The 20,083-nt window shown below is 45.6% G+C and overlaps 1 protein-coding gene across 1 annotated transcript in view; it reads right to left on the bottom strand.

Annotated features, from left to right (window-relative positions):
* Nucleotides 1–585: 585 nt before the first annotated feature.
* Nucleotides 586–20,083, bottom strand: part of PDK3 (pyruvate dehydrogenase kinase 3) — a 66,577-nt gene continuing 47,079 nt past the window's right edge. Inside the window, exons 6-11 of the mRNA XM_064151985.1 lie at nt 19,863–19,940; nt 19,365–19,441; nt 15,459–15,560; nt 14,742–14,852; nt 7,970–8,083; nt 586–6,436 (exon numbers count right to left, since the gene is read on the bottom strand). Of these exons, the coding sequence (XP_064008055.1) occupies nt 6,293–6,436; nt 7,970–8,083; nt 14,742–14,852; nt 15,459–15,560; nt 19,365–19,441; nt 19,863–19,940 (626 nt within the window). The 3' untranslated portion in view covers nt 586–6,292. The remainder of the gene's footprint in view (nt 6,437–7,969; nt 8,084–14,741; nt 14,853–15,458; nt 15,561–19,364; nt 19,442–19,862; nt 19,941–20,083) is intronic.

The following is a 20,083-nucleotide window of genomic DNA, read 5'->3' on the forward strand; positions in this document are numbered from 1 at the left end:
CACAGGCTGCCCAGGGGGGTTGTGAAGGTGTCTTCTCTGGAGATACTCAAGACCTGCCTGGATGTGTTCCTGTGTGACCTGCTCTAGGTGCTCCTGCTCTGGCAGGGGGGTTGGAGTGGCTGAGCTTTGGAGGTCCTTTCCAACCCCTAATACTCAGAGATTCTGTGAACCTCGGGAAGAAACTGACCTTATTTCCACCCCCACCAGGAACTCACCTCATAACTCCCCATACAAGTCTAGCACAGTGGTAACAGCTCAGAGGCGGCAAACATCAAACAGCCAGAGGGGCCCTTGTGTGAGGACAAGCTCTGCTGAGCAGCTGAGGGCACAGCATGGGGGAACACCTCTGTCACTGCCTGCTACCAGCTACAGAGGGTTACGAGCTGCAGAGGACTGGCAACCTGGCACCTCTGCAGTATTCAAAGCAGAGATTTTAATGAACACAAGTTTGACAGCATCAGGATCATCACAGACATTAATCCTACTGACAGGGCATAACAAATCTCTAGACTGAAAGACACAAACAAGCTCTTGGGCCAGCTGCTGAGATCTTTCAAGGCAACAAAACACTGCAATTAAAGCACATGGGCTTGACATTTTCTGATTTATTGTTCATTAGAAAGCCACTCCAATTACAACAAACCTTCATTTGGTTCAAGTTAACATCAACAGCCTAAGTTCTGATCCTGAGAACAGTTTGACTGAAGCGAGGTTACTCTCACAGCAGGTATCTGCAAGATTCAGTCCTGAAGTAGCTACATAAATTAACTGTGTTCCTTATTTGGGAATAAACTCACCTCTGACCTCAAGCAATGCATCTTCCTGCCATGTGCCATCACATTAAGGGCTGCAAAACCAGAATGCTGTCTGTTAATGCACAGGTTAGGTAGGTCAGTGTGTCAGGAAGGAGAGATGAAGAGCTGTTTGAAACCCCAGCATCTCTGTGGCAGCTGGGGATGCAGGCAGGGACACATGGTTAGCTTCAAGAGAGAAACACCAACAAGGAACATTTAGGCTCCTTCCTACAAAATCATTTACATCGTGGAATCACAGAATGGTTTGAGTCAGAAGGGAGGGACCTTAAAGATCATCTAGTTCCAACTCCCCCTGCCTCAGGCAGGGACACCTTCCACTGGACCAAGGTGCTCAAAGCCACATCCAGTCTGGTCTTAGAACAGCTCTGGGGATGAGGTGTCCACAACTTCCCTTGGCAAGCCCTCACTCTCCTAGTAAAGAGCTTCTTCCTAATGTCTGATCTAAATCTACTTTGCTCTAGTTTTAAACCACTGCCCCTGGTCCTACCATCACATGTCCTTACAAAACATCTCCCTCCAGCCTTCCTGTAGGCCCCCATCAGGTCCTGGAAGGCCACTATAAGATCTCCACAGAGCCTTTTCTTCCCCAGGCTGAACAGATACAACTCCTTTAGCTTTCCTCAAAGAAGAGGTGCTCCAACCCTCTGATCATCTTTCAAACCCACTTGGCAGCCCCTATCACATAAGGCCCTAGAAGTGCTTCTTACAGAGTGAAGGGGAGGAAATGTCTTCCATGTCAGTGAGGTCAAGATTTCACCCTGAACAGTAGGGTTTGAGCAGAGGTGAAGAGGAGATTGCTCCACACTCAAAGATCACTCATGGTCAGTTTTTGGAGGAAGTGAACAGCTGTTTCAAAGCAAGCTCCACACTCCAAAGCATGTCAGCCAGCTGGAGCAGCAAGTGTAGCTTACACTGGCAGAAAGCAGCTGGAGTTTTCCAAGAACACTACAGTTAATGTCCTAACTCTGTTCTGCAAGCACACATCGAGGGACTGCTGTAACCACTGCCCAAGAGGTAACACAAAGCACAGCCAAGGCAAAGACTCTCAGTACTATCCAGGGTCACCCAAGCAAAGATTGAGTCCATCTGAGCTGTGAAAAAGCACTTCTGCATCTTCTGAGTACTTCTCATCAGGTGCAGACTCTGAACGCCCCCTTGCTAACACTGCCTAGAAAAGCAGGCAGCACAAAGATCTGCAGGCACTTCAGCAGCCATTAATATTAAACTAAGCAGTGCATCAATCAGGTTTTATCCAAGCCACAAACAAAATGTACCCTGGACCAAAAAGAAAGAGTTAAACTGTTTGTCACACGCTAAGAGGCTTCTCAGACCACCTTCAAAACCCACCTGGATGCATTCCTGTGCAGCCTGCCCTAGGGAATCCTGCTTTGGCAGGGAGGTTTGGACTCTGATCCCTGGAGGTCCCTTCCAACCTCTAAGGTTCTAAGACATAGAAGCTGCTTGCAAATTCTCAGCAAGAGCTGAGGAGCAAACATCTCTTGCTCACTTCTTAGTTACTAAACACAACAGACAAGGAAGCATTCTGACAGCAAAACCCAACCCCTTTCTCTACTCATGTGTTCTCTAAGTGAGATGGGTGGCAGTAGCAGCAGCAGACCATGCATCTGAAATCCAACCAAAAAAATTCAATCCACTTTCAGGTCAGCAGCAAGTTCAGAATTAGCAGCCTCAAGAAATGACAACCAACAGCTCTGACAGCCTCTAACCAAAATGCCTCTAACAAAAGGTGGGAGTAACTGAAAACAGATCAGCAGCTGTAGCTCAACCACCTTAAAATCTCAGCCACCCTCATTTTCCAGGCATATCCACTGACAAACTCTCCTCTAACTGCAGGCCTGCTGCTTTTCCTAAGCATTCCCTATGGAGAATCACAGAATGGTTTGGGTTGGAAGGGACCTCCAAAGCTTATCTAGTCCAATGCCTGCTACAGTAAGCAGGAGAATCCTCTACTAGCCCAGGCCAGAAGCATGGCATGAGGCCACGTGGACAACCTTTGGCATAGCTGAGACCTCCAACCACTGAAGCACAGGCTTGCCTGGACAAGGCTGGAGAAAAGTTGCTTCTTGCTCACTTTCACTGTAATGGCCACAAACAGACCTTGGAGAGTGGGAAGAAAACACACTTCTTGTGCTCCACCTTCCTGCCTTGTAGATGCTGAGGGCTCTTGGTAAGAGTAGTCAATTCAGGGGACTTCAGACCACTGCAGTCTGCAACTAGAGCACTTCAGCTCTGAAAACCAGGCAGTTGCTTTTGTCAATAAAGTAGAGGAACTACTTCTAGACCATAACATCCTTCAAGGTGTCTCCAAATTTCATTCCCTGGCTTCCACAGTTCTCACGTCCTCACTGAAAACAATTTCAGTACCCTACCACTCTGCCTTCCCTCTTCATGGATAGAGAGACAGCCAAGAAGCAGCACCAGGTCAGGATTTACCCCTTCAAAATATGATTGCTAGCAGAAGGCAAAATTCAGCTACTTGCACAAACCACCTTAATCCCTTGCAATGTTTTAGGCAATGTTCCAGAGAAAACTGGCCACTGGGAAAATAAGAGTTTCACCAGAAATGTCTACTTTGAAGCAAGCCCTCCTCTATGATTACCAGACAACACATGCAACTTGAATTTAAAAGCCAGCAAGAAGCTAGGGGTGAGGGCAGCTGTGACTAAATTCGACTCCCAACTGCTGTTTCCCTCAAGCAACAACTCTCACCCCAGCGGCAGCACTGCTGCATTGCTTGAGCAGCAATTGGCCTTCTCTGCAGCAGTGCTTGCAGACATGGCAAATCACTGCTCTGGAGGCCAGAGGCAGCAGACCCTTACTGTGTCATGAGAAGAGCCTCTTGCCTGGGATCATTCAGGAAGAGGCCAGGCCCATGCCCCCTCTTCCTGTTTGCTGGCAGAGGGGGACTCAAAGGCTCCACTTACCAGCCAGCTGGTCAGACAGCCCTCAGCAGTTGTCCTAGTGTCCTCAGCTCTGAAGAGCACAGCAGCACACCACAGATGCGTCCAGAAGAGCATTAGAACACATTGGCACTTCAAGGTGACTTGGCCTGCACAGCATAGTGAAGCCCACAGCATAGTGAAGCCCACAGCACCTCAGGCCCTGCCTGAGGTCACAGACCAGCTCCTGAACCCACTGAGGCTTTTGCAAGTTAAGGATGTCACAGAAACACTGTGGCCAGCAGGGACAGGGAAGTGATCATTCCCCTGGACTCAGTGCTGCTGAGGTCATACCTCAAGTGTTCAGTTCTGGGCCACTCACTACAAGGAGGACACTGAGGTTCTGGAGCCTGTCCAGAGAAGGGCAACAAGGCTGGAGAAGAGCCTGGAGCACCTGAGCTACAAGGAGGGGCTAAGGGAGCTGGGGGCATTCAGTGTGGAGAAGAGGAAGCTGAGGGGAGACCTCATTGCTCTCTACAGCTACCTGAAAGGAGGCTGTGGCAAGGAGGGGGCAGTCTCTGCTCCTTGGTGGCAAGGGACAGGAGCAGAGGACAGGACAGGAAATGGCTCCAAGCTGCACCAGGGGAGATTCAGACTGGATATTAGGAAGTCTTTCTTCACTGCAAGGGTTGTCAAACGTTGCAATGGTCTGCCCAGGGCAGTGCTAGAGGTGTTTAAGCAGCCTGCAGACCCGGCACTTAAGGACACGGATTAGGATTGACCCTAAACTGGGTTGAGGGCTGGACTGGATGATCTTGGAGGTCTCTTCCAGCTGGATGTTTTCTGTGACTCAGACTCTTCAGAAACGGGGCTATGTGAAGTTTATTGCTCCAAGCACTCTTTAAACCTTTGCTGAGATGTTCTATGGAAGTGCAAAGGACTCTCATGAAGTCAAACTGAGGTTTTTCTTTCCCTAAAAACACCCCGGAATTTCTCAGCATTTCCCTGCTTACCTGACAGATCAAGTTCTTTACAAAAATAAAGAGTGAGAGGACCAAAGGGACACTTCCTCACAATTTCAGTAAACAAGTTCCATATTTCCAAATCTTCAATAGCTTTAAAAAAAAAATAGAATATCAAAATACCTGTGAGGAACTGAGGCTCCATCAGAGCTGCCCACAACTCATCTGCTTTATTCCCAGGGTTAGGATTATCAGCAGAACTCTCAACATTTCAATAGTTTTCCTGGGAAGTTGTAGCATCAGGAACAGTATTTGGCAAAGATTTGGTGAAGTATGGGTTTCTACGGGTCAGAATAACCCTTACTAAGTTTAAAAGGAGAACAGTTTGGGGTTTGGGTTGGTTTTCTCCCCCCACCCCCCTCCTTTGATTGTTCTTTCAGCTATGCTTTGTCCTTCCCATTCCTGTTTCCAGTTCCCTGTATTTAATCCAATAACACTCCCCCCTCCAAAAAAAAGCTGTTGTACAACATCTTTATATACAACTCAGATCATTACCAGACTCTAATAATCAGACACTAAATATATAAATAACTTTGCAAACTATTTACAAAGGGTTTTAAACTAATCAGGTTCCAAGCAACCAATGCTCTTAAGGCAAATTCATTTCGTGTGACCTGCTGGCCAGCCTTGCAATATTCCTCTTCCTCCCCAGTCCAACCTCTCTCCCCTCTAAAAAAATACCTATAGGCAATAAACATAACCTTGAATTATCCTGCCCTTTATATTGAGAGAATCTCTTGCATGGAGCAATGAGCTAATTATTTTTGTTCTCCCCTCAAAAGAAGGAAAAAATGTGTAGAAAACAATTGCTGTGTCTAGAAATCAATTACTGTGTTTGGGTGTCAAGCAAATCCTTAAGGTGCACCCCAAGAAGTGGAAGTCCCAAAGTCTTACAACACCACAATTCTTTTTTTTTGTATGCACTTGACAAATGGATTTGGGAATTCTGGGGAAAGCCTCACTTTCAAGCTGCACAACCCTGGTTTGCTTTTTAGAACTATGTACTTAGAAGCTCCTTAGACAGAGGGTCTGAAGAGCTGAAAAGGGATCTCTGGTGACATTTGTGAGCCATTGTGCAACATGAAATGCAGCCAAGACTGGATTCTCCAAAGCGTTATGTTTAACTACTCCCAACTTTTCTCTTCTGCCACATTGCTGTGCAAGAGGCTGTTCAGCATTTCAAGGCATTCTGCACTTCCTCATGCCAATCCTCACACTGGAATAAAAATTGGCCATTTCAAACAGTAGCCTTTTTTTTTTGGTCACACGACTGTATTCTGAAGTGCAATCACAGTGCAACCCCTTTTGTCAACGCACGACTGAAGCAGCCAAGCATATTCTGGTGAAGCAGACGGGATTCAACATACCAAACGTGCTCAGTGCCTTCCTTTAAGTCCCAATCATCACTTTGTTCTTTAGGATTTTCCAATGCCCTGATTAGATCTTTTGTTTGGAAGTGTTTAGCTACGGTGGTTTCAAAGGATTTCGGAACAAAGCTGAGACTTTATACTGAATGCAGAGGTCGTCTCCAACAGAGACAAAAGAAGGTGGCAATTTATCGATTAGCTTTGTATTTAGAAGCATCCCTTGGTTCGCTGCTAGGATTACTCCAATCATCTGCTTCAGGAGTGGTCTTGTAGTGTCGCCAGGCTGACTTATTAAACACTGGAAGTCTTTCAAATGATTCACTTGAAAGGGCCTGTGGAGACAAAAAACAACAACACACAAACAGAGCAATGGCACAATTAATATCAGAGGTATCAAGAGCAGGATGAGGCTCTGGGGAGTTCTGTTATCTGAGAGCTGAAAGCACTTCAGCTGTGATTCCTCACTCCACTGACAGTCAAAGTTTCAGGCATAGCAAAAGATAAGAGAAAATAGTAACGTTTAAAAATATTTTCCTTCTTTCAGAGAGTGCTGTCTACAGACAGAGCACGAAGAAGTTTTGGTCCAGAGCGTTTTAGGGAGGTTTGTCACCAGCAAGAAATGGACAACTACTTAAAGGTTTCATTTTTTCAACCAGTCCAAGTTCTGTCAGCACACAGCTCTGTGAGGAGTTTGGTCCATTAGCAGCATCCCTTTTTCCTCTGGGAAAGACCACATACCTTTCTACTCCACACTCAGCATCAGCCCCCATCAGCCACACACCTTTTTCCCCACTCCACACACAGGATTAACCCCCATCAGCCACACACTTTTTTCCCTCCACACACAGGTTTAACCCCCATCAGCCACACACCTTTTTCCCACTCCACACACAGGCTTCACCCCCATCAGCCACACACCTTTTCCCCTCCACACACAGGATTAACCCCCATCAGCCACACACCTTTTTTCCCTCCACACACAGGCTTAACCCCCATCAGCCACACACCTTTTTCCCCCTCCACACACAGGCTTAACCCCCATCAGCCACACACCTTTTTTTCCCCTCCACACACAGGCTTAACCCCCATCAGCCACACACCTTTCCCCCTCCACACACAGGCTTAACCCCCATCAGCCACACACCTTTTTCCCCCTTCACACACAGGCTTAACCCCCATCAGCCACACACCTTTTTCCCCTCCACACACAGGCTTAACCCCCATCAGCCACACACCTTTTTCCCTCCATGCAGAGTATTAAACCCAACAGAAATCAAATTCAGCACAGAATCCCACAACTCACTTGCCACACACAGTGAGGCAGTGACAACACTCAAGTCAGCAACCTGCACATGAGCTGTACATTATGTGTTTTGTAACTCCCTGATGAAATTCAGTTAGTTTCAAGCTTAAGCCTGTGAGTAGCCTGAGATCTCCTATAAAAATGACAACAGGGTCAATGGTTTATTGCACAGAGACCAAGAAATGCATAGGAAACAAAAAAGTACTAAATGTTTTCTCAGTTCTGCTGTGGTCTAAACCTTTAGAACCAAAGAACATTAACCCAAATTGTCTCTCATCATCCAGTTCTTTGCAAATTCAGCTTTAACAACATGGAAGAACCAGTACAGGGGATTGAAAAAAGAAAGCTGAAGTAAACTAACTGGTGCTAGTGACAGGTTAGTACTTATAACCTCAGGTTTTTGAGAGGGGTTCTCTGTTGATTGATTTAGATGAAATAAAACTAAAGATACCAATTAGAGATCTGGGAACCAATTGAAGAGTAAAAAGAAAGCTCACTCATTGACCACGTTAGGAACAAACTGAACTGCATCACCAAGTTATAAAAAGGGTCCAATTCCTACCTTCAAATAAATAACAGCATCTGAACCAACACCTTCCATTGAGTAGAGTTTAAGGTCACCTTGAAAGTATCTGGCGTACAGACGAGAAATTGGCAAGCCATAGCCAAACCCAGCCTACAAAACCAAGGAAACAAAGGATGGAAATGAAAATGCAAGTGACCTGAATTTCAGACCTGCATCACATTCCTTCTCAAGCTTTCCTTTATTACTCAGACTACACCCTGAAGTTAGAATTCAGCTTTTTGAGCTATCTTCCCCCACCCCACCCTGGTATAATTTTTCTGAGGTACAGGGAAAAAAAGATCAGAGTCCTTTCTGAGGACTACCTTCTCCATTCTACATTTGCTTGAGGAGGCAGATAGGTGTAACACACAGCATGTGCTGCCTCTAACCAGCACAGCAAAGCAACACTCTCTACTGCTTCCTCTGGTTATTATTCTCAGGTGTCCCCAGGCTTAAGAGTCTACGTAGAGAAAGCCAAAGCCAATTCTGTTTACTTCATCTGGGGCCCACTGTTAAGTGTTGCTGATGTCATCGCAGGGTCACAGGATGTTAGGGGTTGGAAGGGACCTCTGGAGATCTTCAGGTCCAACCCCTCCACCAGAGCCATAACACAGAATCTAGCACAGATCACATAGGAACACATCCAGGTGGGTCTGGGAAGTCTGCAGAGGAGCCTCCATAACCTCTCTGGGCAGCCTGTACAGGGTTCTGTGACCCTTACAGTAAAGAAGTTTACCTTATGTTGAGGTGGAACTTCCTGTGCTGCAGTTTACATCCACTGTCCCTTGTGCTATTCCAGAGCACAAGTGAGCAGAGGCTGTCCTTGTCCCCTCCTTCCTGACCTGAAGCCTCAAATATTGACAGACATTGATTAAATCCCCTCTCAAGCTACAAGAGAGACCAGAGGAGCACTGCAAAAGACTCCATATCTAAGGCTTTGATCTTTATCCCACCTAACCAAAGATCAGGATTCCAAAGCACTGAATGCTCTCCTGAGGACCCAACCCGTGTACAGAGAACACAAGTTCCAAAGCATAATAGACTTGACTGGTATCAATGTTACATTTTAATCACACCACACAGATATTCATGGCCACAGCTGCAACAAGGTCAACACTTCATAGCTTTTCCAACTCCTTCCTGTCAGAAAAAGTTCATAAAAACCAAGCCAAGTGCCAGAGCCCTGCAACAGGCTGCCCAGAGAGGCTGTGGAGTCTCTTTCTCTGGAGACATCTAAAACTTACCTGGACGTGTTCCTGTGTGACCCACTCTAGGTGCTCCTGCTCTAGCAGGGGGGTTGGGACTGGATGATCTTTCTTGGTCCCTTCCAACCCCCTAAGATTCTGTGACTCAGATTTAGAACCATTTCTCAAAGACTCCAATTAGAGACATCTTTCAAGCACCTGGTCTTGAAACTAGATGCATTTCTTGCACAGGAGTTACCCTCCAGCTCTACTCTGCCTTGGTGAAGCTGCATCTTGAATACTCTGCCCAGTTCTGGGCCCCCCAGTTTGAGAAGAACCTCTGGGACCTGCTTGAGAGAGTCCAAAACATGATTAAGGGTGTACAACATCTCCCTTATGAGGACAGACTGAGGGAGCTGGGGCTCTGCTGCTTGGAGCAGAGGAGCCCGAGGGGTGACCTCATTCATGTTGATGAAGATGTGCAGGGTGAGTGCCCAGAGGCAGGAGCCAGGCTCTGATGGGTGATGCCCAATAGCAGGACAAGGGGCACTGGGTGGGAGCTGAGGTATAGGAAGTTCCCTGGAAGATTTTTTTTCCCCTGAAAAGGTGCCAGAGACCTTGAAGAGGATACCCAGGGGAGTGGTGGTCTCCCTTTCTCAAGATACTGAAGACCGGCCTGGATGTGTTCCTGTGTGACTTGCTCTAGGTGCTCCTGCTCTGGCAGGGGGTTGCACTGGATGAGTTTTCAAGGTCCTTTCCGGTCTCTAACCTTCTATGATTCTGTGACTTCAGAAAGAACTAAAAAAAACCTCCCATCTCTATCTTTTCTGGAGATCAGACAATAAATACACAACAGAAATTAAGAAGCAGAGCAACTGAACAGCAAATTGCAGACAGTACAGAGCCCTCAGAACAGCTCAAGTAAAGGACAGTAGCACAATCCTGAAAACACAGGAAACTAGAAACACAAGAAGGACATGGAACTGTGAGAGTGAGAGGGCTGGAGCAGCTGTGAGGACAGGCTGAGAGAGTTGGGACTCTGCAGCCTGGAGAAAAAAAGGCTTGGAGGAGACCTTGGAGTGGCCTTGCAGTATCCAAATGGGGCTACAGAAGGGCTGGGGAGGGACTATTGACAAGGTCTTGTAATGACAAAACAAGTAATGGGTTTAAACTGGCAGAGGGGAGACTTGAACTAGATGTTAGGAAGAAGTTCTTTCCAGTGAGGGTGGTGAGACACTGGCACAGGTTGCCCAGGGAGGCTGTGGCTGCTCCCTCCCTGGAGGTGTTCAAGGCCAGGCTGGATGAGGTCTTGAGTGACCTGTTCTAGTGGGAGGTGTCCCTGCCTATGGGGGGGATTGGAACTGGATGAGCTTTGAGATCTCTTCCAACCTCAACCATTCTATGATTATTATTTCTATTATTAATAGTCTTTCCTTTCCCCAGAATTACACCTCCTCAAAACCTATGCCCAACTTTTGCCTGCCTCCTCCTAAGACAATCTTTTTATGCTGTCCTAGCCCCAGATAATTATTTCACAGTGCCTCCTTCCAAATCCTCCCATCAGTCTCCACATTGCCTTCAGAGTATTTTCTAAACTTAGTAACTGACAAGAAACATGGAGACAACAGACCCCCAGAGGAGCACCTTAAGGCTAGGCCTTACAAAAGGTCTGTTTTGCAAAAGATGATTAACAAGAAAGAGCTATTACCCAGAGGACAGAACTTAGTCCATGGTGGCACATCTGCCTGCAGAGGAGAACGCTTCTAAAAGCTGATTTCTCATTAAACATTACACCATGCATTATACAAATCAGAGAGTATTACATTTCTGTGTTACTGGTGCCTGCAGGTTTAATTAAAACCTAATTTAAGCCAAGCTTCTCCCACTACAAACAAATGCTGCCAGAGACAGAATCATTAAATTCTGTAAGGAAACTTAATTATCATCAAACACCACCATGTGTTCCTACCCTTGCCAGTGTGTTTACAGCAGTGCAGATGATCACCAGGCCTGCTAGATTCTGAATGCTGCCATGGTAACAAGGTTCCTCAGCAGTTATTAAACAACATTCCCAGTGACACTCAATTTTCCACCAGTCAACAAAAGGATCCCTGTCCTCCACTCTGCAAGGCCATGTATGTTTCACAAACTTGAGAAGGGATCATACAGCAAGGGGATGGAGATTTAGAACAGAAGTGTCTGAAGTGCACTGCAATTTAGTTTAGAAAATTATCTTCTCTCTCTCTCTACTCTGCCCTGGTGAGGCTGCAAGTGGAGTATTGTGGCCAGTTCTGGGCCCCTCAGTTCTATGTGTCCAGTTCTATGCCCTCAGAAGGGCATAGAACTGCTAGAGAGTATCCAGCACAGTCACAAACATGATGAAGGGAATGGAACACCTCTTTTACAGAGGGAGACTGAGGGAGCTGGGGCTGTGCTGCTTGGAGAAGAACCTGAGAGATGGCTTCATTCATGCTGATAAAGATGTGCAGGTGAGTGCCAAGAGGCTGGAGCCAGGCTCTGCTGGGTGATGTCCAATGCCAGCACAAGGGGCAATGGGTGGAAGCTGAGGCATAGAAAGTTCCATGGAAACATGAGGAGGAATTTTTTCCCTGTGAGGGTGACAGAACACTGGAACAGGCTGCCCTGGGGTGGTTGTGGAGTCTCAATCTCTGGGGATATTCAAGACCTGCCTGGATGTGCTCCTGTGTGATCTGCTCTAGGTGCTCCTGTTCTGCAGAGGAGTTGAACCGGATGAGCTTTCGAGGTCCCTTCCAGCCCTTGACATTCTGTGATCTAAGCCAAGAATGACCCAAGCACAGACAAACCTGACCACGTGGCTTGATCTCTGGCACTAAATAATAAAGAAACTCTTTTTATACGGACTTTGAAAATGATTTTGTGGAACTTGAAGGATTCAGGTGAAGGACTGCAGAAGGATTTTTATTTCTGGACTGACAAAGTACAGCACAATTGTTCAGATCATTGAATCTGGGCCATAATACTCAATATGTCAAGCTTTACTGCTAAGTCCTTCTTCCTCTTAGTGGAAAGGTAGATCAGACACCCAGAACTTTCATTTGGAATACTGTGTCCAGCTCTAGAGCCCTCAACACACAAAGGACATGGACCTGATGGAGTAGGTTAAGAGGAGGGCCACAAAGATGATCAAGGAGCTGGAACATCTCTGCTATGAGGACAGGCTGAGTGAGCTGGGGGTGTTCAGCCCACAGAAGAGAAGGCTCTGGGGAGACCTAACAGCAACCTTCCAGCACCTGAAAGGGGCCTACCAGAAACCAGCAGAGGAACTGTTTTCAAAGGCCTGCAGTGATAGGGTGAGGGGCAATGGTTTGGAATGAGAGAAGAGCAGATTTAGATTGGATGTTATGAATAAGTTCTTTACTGTGAGAGCAGTGGAACACTGGAACAGGTTGCCCAAGGAGCCTGCTGAGGCCCCATCCTTGGAGATCTTTGAGATCAGATTTGACAAGGCTCTGAGCAACTTCATCAAGTGAAGCATGTCCCTGCTGACTGTAGGGCAGTTGGGACTAGATGACCCCTGCAGACCCTTCCAAGCCAGGCCATTCTATGATTCCACTTGCCTTTTTGTTTCTGCACACACACACAAACAGCAGAGCTTTTCACCTCTTCTAGATGTTTGGTCACTTACAAGCATTGGTCAGATTCAGAGAGCAAAAACTGCCAGGTTCACAACAGAGGGAGATGCTTTACAGATTTGACTACATCTACTGAAAAGAGAACAGGCTACAGCAGAAGAATACTGAATCTCTATGCCACAGAATCAAGCAGTCTTAAAAGATGAGGAAATAAACACAGGAGTGCATTGATAAAGCTGCTTGGGGAAAAAAATCCCAAGAAGAATAGTGTTAATCCTAAGATGAACACATTCTACAATCAGAGAGTCACAAAGGAAGGGACATTTTAATAGTGAATACAGCTGGTAATCAAGGCACAAGTTTATAGGGAGAACAAGTTTCAGGAAATCCTTGTAGGCTGATAAAGTAAATTGCTGATCAAAAGCGAGACAGAACAAAGACAGATTGTGATTCAAGAGAGAGCCTACCCTTCGGGATGTAAAGAAAGGATATTGTGTTTGAATTGGGGCCTTTTCCCTGTCACTCAGCCCATTCAAGAAGATTTTCTATGAAAAAGAAGTCTGAAACACACCAGTGAGAGATGCTGTAGATGTAAGAGCTGTAAAGGATTGGTATCTCTACAACTACCTGAAGGGAGGTTGGAGTGAGGCGGAGACAGCCTCTGCTCCTTGGTGGCAAGAGACAGGAGCAGAGGAAATGGTTTCAAGCTGCACCAGGGGAGGTTCAGACTGGATGTTAGGACATATTTCTTCACTGCAAGGGTTCTCAAACTTTGGAATGGTCTGCCCAGGGCAGTGTTGAAATAACCATGCCTGGATATGTTTAAGCAGTGCATGGGCCTGGCTCTTAGGGCCATGGTTTAGTGTTGATGCTTCAGTGCTGGATTGAGGGTTGGACTGGATGACCTCAGAGGTTTCTTCCAACTAGATATATTCTATGACTCTGCAATATCAAGTCAATACAGGTACAAATGCTTGTTAAACATCTGTGGTAGCTGCATCACACCCAGGTGAAAACAATGCAATCTGCATGCCTGAGTGTTAGGAATCACAGCCTGAGACAGCACCATGGAACAAGTTCTGCACCATGAGTGGTGGAACACTGGAACAAGTTGTCCAGGGAGGTAAGTTGAGGCACTACCTCTAGACATCTTCAAGGTCAGGCTGGACATGGCTCTGAGCAACCTGATCTAGTGGAAGATGCCCCTGATGACTGCAAGGGGGTTAAGAGTAGATGACCTTTGGGGGTCTCTCCCAATCCAAACCATTCTATGACAAGCAGTAATTGACAGGATGAAGAGGAGCTCATTAGGTTATTCACCTTCTCAGTAATACAGCACTAAAAATCCTGCCCATGAACCTGTGAAAATATTTTGCTTATGCAGATCTGCTTGCTTCAGAGACTATTACTATGTCAAAAAAGACAAAGAGAATCAACTTTCCATTCCAAAGACTAAGTGATGATAATCTCATGGGTTTAACTGAGGAGTATTCAATCTCATGCTGCTGTCGTGCCAGCTTCAAAAGCAAAGTGCTGGCTGGAGCAAAGCATCCTGGAGCTTGTAGTTCAGGTTGCAACACAGGAGGCTTCCTGTTGCTGGTTTTGGGGTGTTGATCTTTCTGACTAGTCTGGCTGTGGGCTTGGGGAGTTGTTTTACTGCTGCTGCTTGTGCTCTTCTGTCAAACAGGCTGAGGTACATTGTGTTATCTCATTGAGCTCCTCATCTCAACCCAGGGCTTTTTCTTGCATTACTTTCCCTCACATCTGTGTTGGGGAGGGTTGTGAGAGGAGACTGTGTAAAACCAGGACAGAACAGAACCCATTTTTCTCCTGGTATGTTTCAGCTACACAGAATTGCTAACAATGTACAATCTCTTCAATGGAAAGCCTCATTCAGTAAATTGCAGTGAAGGGTAATGTACAACCAGAGCAGTACATAGGCACACCTAAATCCATATTGGAATTGCTTACCAAAGGCACAGCTCTTGAGGGCTCCAAACTAGGCCTGGGTGCTGTTGAGTACATGTAGTTAAACAATCTGTCTATTTTCCTTAAAGGTACACCTCCACCTTGATCACTTATCTAAGGAATGAAAAGGCAAACGTTTTAAACATTATGTTCTGAAGAAAACATGCAAAACACAAGCAGTATTATCTAAGTAACTGGAGAAACTGTAAACGTTTAGCAGCTTTGGGCTTGTCTAGTTTGGAAAGTATGAGGCTGTGGGCTGACCTCATTCTCTCTCCAGTGTCCTAAGGAGAAGCGGAGAGGGAGGTGCTGATTGCTTCTGTCTGGTATCCAGTGTTAAGATTTGGAATGGCTTAAGCTTGTGCCAGGCAAGGTTTAGATTGGATGTTAGAAAGCATTTCTTTACCAAGAGGGTGGTCAAACACTGGAGCAGGCTTCCTGGAGAGATATTGTCCAACCCATGTCCCACACCTGGCAGTGTTTCAGTGGTATTTGGACAATGACCTTAGCAGGCATTAACTTTCAGTCAGCGCTGCAGCTGCCAGACAGTTGGACTAGATGGATGCTGCAGGTCTCTTCCAATTGAAAAGATTCTATTTTAATGAATATGAAGCAAATGTCACAAGAGCTACAGTAAGTAATTAGCCTTCTCATAATTACAAGTCACACTATTTTAAACCTGGCAGGTTTGTGAGCTGTGTGTTATCTTTAGACATTTACCTTAATAGATAGATCTTCTTTTCCCAAAGTGACTAAGGTTTTGATCGATGGGTAGACTTCTCTCTTACCTTCATGCCATTCCACTGTGGCTCTCATGGAATTCTGAAAAGGAAAAAAAAAAGAGTGCCTTCATTTCTAACTTGACCACAGATGCTTTTTGTGACAGCTTCAAACTCCTCCTCTGCTCTGCCCTGGTGAGGTTGCATCTGGAGTACTGTGTTCAGTTCTGGATCCCTCAGTTCAAGAAGGAACTCAGAGAACTGCTCAAGAGAGTCCAATACAGAGCCAGAAAGATGAAGGGAATCTCTTACAAAGAGAGACTGAGGGAGCTGGGGCTCTGCTGCTTGGAGGAGCCTGAGGGGTGACCTCGTTCATATTTATACAGATGTAAAGGCTGAGTGCCAAGAGGACTGAGCCAGGCTCTGCTGGGTGACACCCAAAGCCAACACAAGGGGCAATGGGTAGAAGTTGAGACATAGGAAAGTTCCATGGAAACATGAGGAAAATTTTCTTCCCTGTGAAGGTGCCAGAACACTGGAACAGGCTGGGGGGTTGTGGAGTCTCCCTCTCTGGAGATACCCAAAACTCGCCTGGATGTGCTCCTGTGTGACCTGCTCTAGGTGCTCCTGCTCTGCAAGGGAGTTGGACTGGATGAGCTTCCAAGGTCCTGTCCAGTACCTAATGTTCTGTGATTTATTTTCTTGAATCTAGACTTTTGTTTTTCAGGTTGTGCTGGGGGAGGTCTGGGCTGGATGTTAGGAGGAAGTTCTTCACAGAGAGAGTGACTGGCATTGGAATGGGCTGCCCAGGGAGGTGGAGTCGCCATCCCTGGAGGTGTTGAAGAGGAGCCTGGCTGAGGAACTTAGTGCCATGGTCTGGTTGATTGGCCAGGGCTGGGTGCTAGGTTGGCCTGGAGGAGCTTGGAGGTCTCTTCCCACCTGGTTGATTCTATGATTCTATTTGTATACAAGACAGAAAAGTCTGCATTTAAAACAGACTCACTAAGTGCTTTCCAGTCAAGATGTGTCCAGTTAAGCTTACACACCAGAACTCCATCATGCCTACTTTTATCTATTTGATTTACAGTCAGAGAACATCAAGAATTATTTTTTCCCCTTGTGTAACAACATCCTTTACCTCTGCCTTGCAGAAAACCAACAGTGATGCACACCTCAAAGAACAAGCTTTGATTTTCTCAACCTAGGTCACCTACTTGTGAAGTCTGACTTTTCCATCTCTATTAAGGAAGTTTTTGTTACCAGTCTACCACAGATTACTTAGAGCTACAACAGAGCTCTTTCATGACTTGTACCAAACCAGACCTACAAGTAGTGTACAAATTCTCACCTGGTCTGCCCCAGAACTAATGTTACAAATGGCAAAACAGGTGTGCTGGGTTGAAGCTAATTGGAATATTTTAATGAGAGAAATTAGATCATAGGCTAGGAAAAGAAAACAGTGGTGACGTCAACTTCACTCATAGGTTTGCTGAGACACAAACACAAAGACACAAACATAGCTAAGACAGTCTGTCAGAGTCTGTTGACATCTGTCAGAGTCTGTGTTTCTCTTCTAGCTGAATCTGTGTAACTCAACTGGTCCTTCTGCTTCTAACCCTCCTTGCAGATTCTTTCAACTCACCTTGCACATAGGGCAGATTCTGGGATAAGAGAGGGGGGTGGAAAGAAGGTGGAAAGGTGGTTGGGAGCCCCTCCTGGGAACTCTGATTTCTGGGAGAGGTGTTGTGTTTCTGTACTACCTTTAACTTGTATATAACTGTAAATATCTGTAATACATGGTAAATGCCTGCTTGTATAATATGCTAAGCTGTGAAAATAAAGCTTCATTCCTTAATTTCCAGTCAGCTGAGTCTAGTCTGGGTAACTTCACTGTGAGAGGGACATGTAACTCCCAAACCTTCACAACAGGGGAAGATTTAAATGAATCATAGAATGGCTTAGGTTGGAAAAGACCTTAGAGATTATCTACTCCAACCTCCCCACTATGGGCAGGGAGGCCTCTCAACCAGACTCAGCTGCATAAGGCCTCATCTAACCTGGCCAGGAACACTCCCAGGGAGGAAGCATTCACAGCCACCCTGAGCAGCTTATCCCAAAGTCCCACCACTCTCCTACTGAAGACCTTCCTCCTAAGACCCAGTCTAAACTTACTCTCCCTCAACTTAAAACCATTCTTCCCTGTTCTGTCACTACAGAACAAGGGGACACAGTCTCAAGTTGTGCCAGGGGAGATATAAGCTGGATGTTAGGAGGAAGTTCTTGCCAGAGAGAGTGATTGGCATTGGAATGGGCTGCCCAGGGAGGTAGTGGGTCGCTGATCCTGGAGGTGTTCCAGCAAAGCCTGGATGAAGCACTTAGTGTCGTGGTCTAGTTGACTGGGCTGGGTGATATGTTGGACTGGAAGATCTTGGAGATCTGTTCCAACCTGGCTGATCCTTATGAAAAGTCCCTCTGCAGCCTTCCTGTAGGCAGCTCTAAGGTCCCCCTGGAGTCTTCTCTAGGCTGAAGATCCCCAGCTCCCTAAGCCTACCCCCATAGCAGAGGTGCTCCAGCCCTTGGATCATCTTTGTGGCCCCCTCTGGACTCACTCCAACAGCTCTGTGTCCTTCTTATACTGTCGACTCCAGAACTGGACACAGTATTTGAAGAAGGGTCTCACCAGAGCAAAGGGGCAAGAATCCCCTCTCGACCTGCTTAACACACTCCTCTTGATGCAGCCCAAGATCTAAACTCAACAAATGCCAGAAATCAACCTCAAAATACTATTAACTGGGGAAAGTTTCTCTTTGACCAAAACCATTTTCCCCCTGGATTTCTGGTGTTCAACTGCACCACTTAGAGATCATCTGCTTCAAAAGCACACAATAGCTCTCATGTTTCACTGTCACTACTGTTCCAATTATTCAGAAAACACAAATAGAAGTAAACCAAAACATTTAATTTGCATTCTAAGATATATGGGCTGTTTTCACAACAAACAAAAGACTCTGATGCTAAGCAGTCCTCAACTATGCAATAAAGAAGCTTAGGAAAACTGCAAGGTAGAGAATCATCATTGCAAAAACAAACTCTTGAGTATTTTAAGCTAATCAGCTAAAAAAGCACAAAAAAGAGAAGTGGGAAAATGCAGAGTTTTGAAGTGTGTAAAAAAAGCAGTGTGGCCAGCAGATCAAGTGAGTGATTCTGCCACTTCACTCTGCTCTGGTGAGACCTCACCTGGAGTACTGCGCCCAGCTCTGGAGCCCTCAATATAGGAGAGACATGGACCTGACAGAGCAGGTTCAGAGGAGGACTGCAAAGATGAACACACTACAAGGACAGGTTAAGGGAGCTGGGGTTGTTCAACAAGCCTAGAAAAGAGGAGGCACTGGGGGACACCTAGGAGCAGCCTTCCATACCTGAAGGGGGCTACAAGAAGGCTGCAGAGGGACTGTTGGCAATGATCTGAAGTGACAGAACGTGGGACAATGGCTTCAAACTAGAGAAGAGCAGAGTTAGACTGGATGTTAGGAACAAGTTCTTTTCTATGAGGGTAATGGTACACTGGAACAGGTTACCCAAGAAGGTGGTTGAGGCTCCATCCCCAGAAATATTCAAAGTAAGGTTCAACAGAGCTTTAGATAACCTGATCTAGTGAAATATGTCCCTGCTGACTGCAAAGGGGCTTGGACTGGATGTCCTTTAGAGGTATCTTCCAACCCAGACAATTCTATGATTCTATTCCACGATTAACAGTTTCAGATCCTCTTCACTTGTTTAAAAATAAGCTTAAGAAAGAAAAAGAAACCCTGAAGGATATTTAAAAGCTATAGCTGAAAAGAATCTCCTGTTTGAACAGCAATTTAAATTCATAAGCACTTTGCAGCTCTTAACAAGTGCAACCTACCTTGAATAACTCAAATAACATATGAAACAAATGAGAAGGTACGTAGACTACTTGAATTGGCTTGTTTGGAGCTTTAGCTGAAAACAAAACAGGGAAGAAATAAAAAAGACAGGTTATGTTTTACTTAAAACCACCTTTTTATAACATTTCTATTTAGAGGAGTAACATGAAACTGTAGGCAAAGTGAAGTATGGAAGTCATAATTTTCCAGTTAGATCCATCAAGTAAAAATGATGAATTTCAGTTACTGCTAGCACCTGAAATAACACATTCTAATGATGATTTTCAAAGACATCTATGTCAGCAGAATTTGTTTAGATATCACATCAGACTCAAGCAGCAGTTCAGAGTGAAGAGAGTTGGAGGTGGGGGTAACTGAATGAAATACAACAGGACAAGTGTAGAGTGTTGCAGAGCTCAAATCCTACCTTACAATTAGTTAAAAAAAGACAGAAAATCACAGATATCAAAAATGCTTGAAGTAAATGTCACAATTACCATTGAATTCTTCCACTTCCAGATCAGGTGCTACTGTGTAGTACTGCTCACACAACATCTTAGCTGTTTCATAAGCATCTGTAATGCAACAGCACAGAATATTGATCAGAATCATCCAGAGTCCACTAGCAAAGTTCATCCTCTATGTGAAAGACCTCAAGCAAAGGTCTTTTAGTATTTTAGTAACTGGTTTACAAGTGTGAAATTGCTATAGAAGAGAG

Source organism: Pogoniulus pusillus, chromosome 12, assembly GCF_015220805.1.
Source record: "Pogoniulus pusillus isolate bPogPus1 chromosome 12, bPogPus1.pri, whole genome shotgun sequence".
Taxonomy (NCBI): Eukaryota; Metazoa; Chordata; class Aves; order Piciformes; family Lybiidae; genus Pogoniulus; species Pogoniulus pusillus.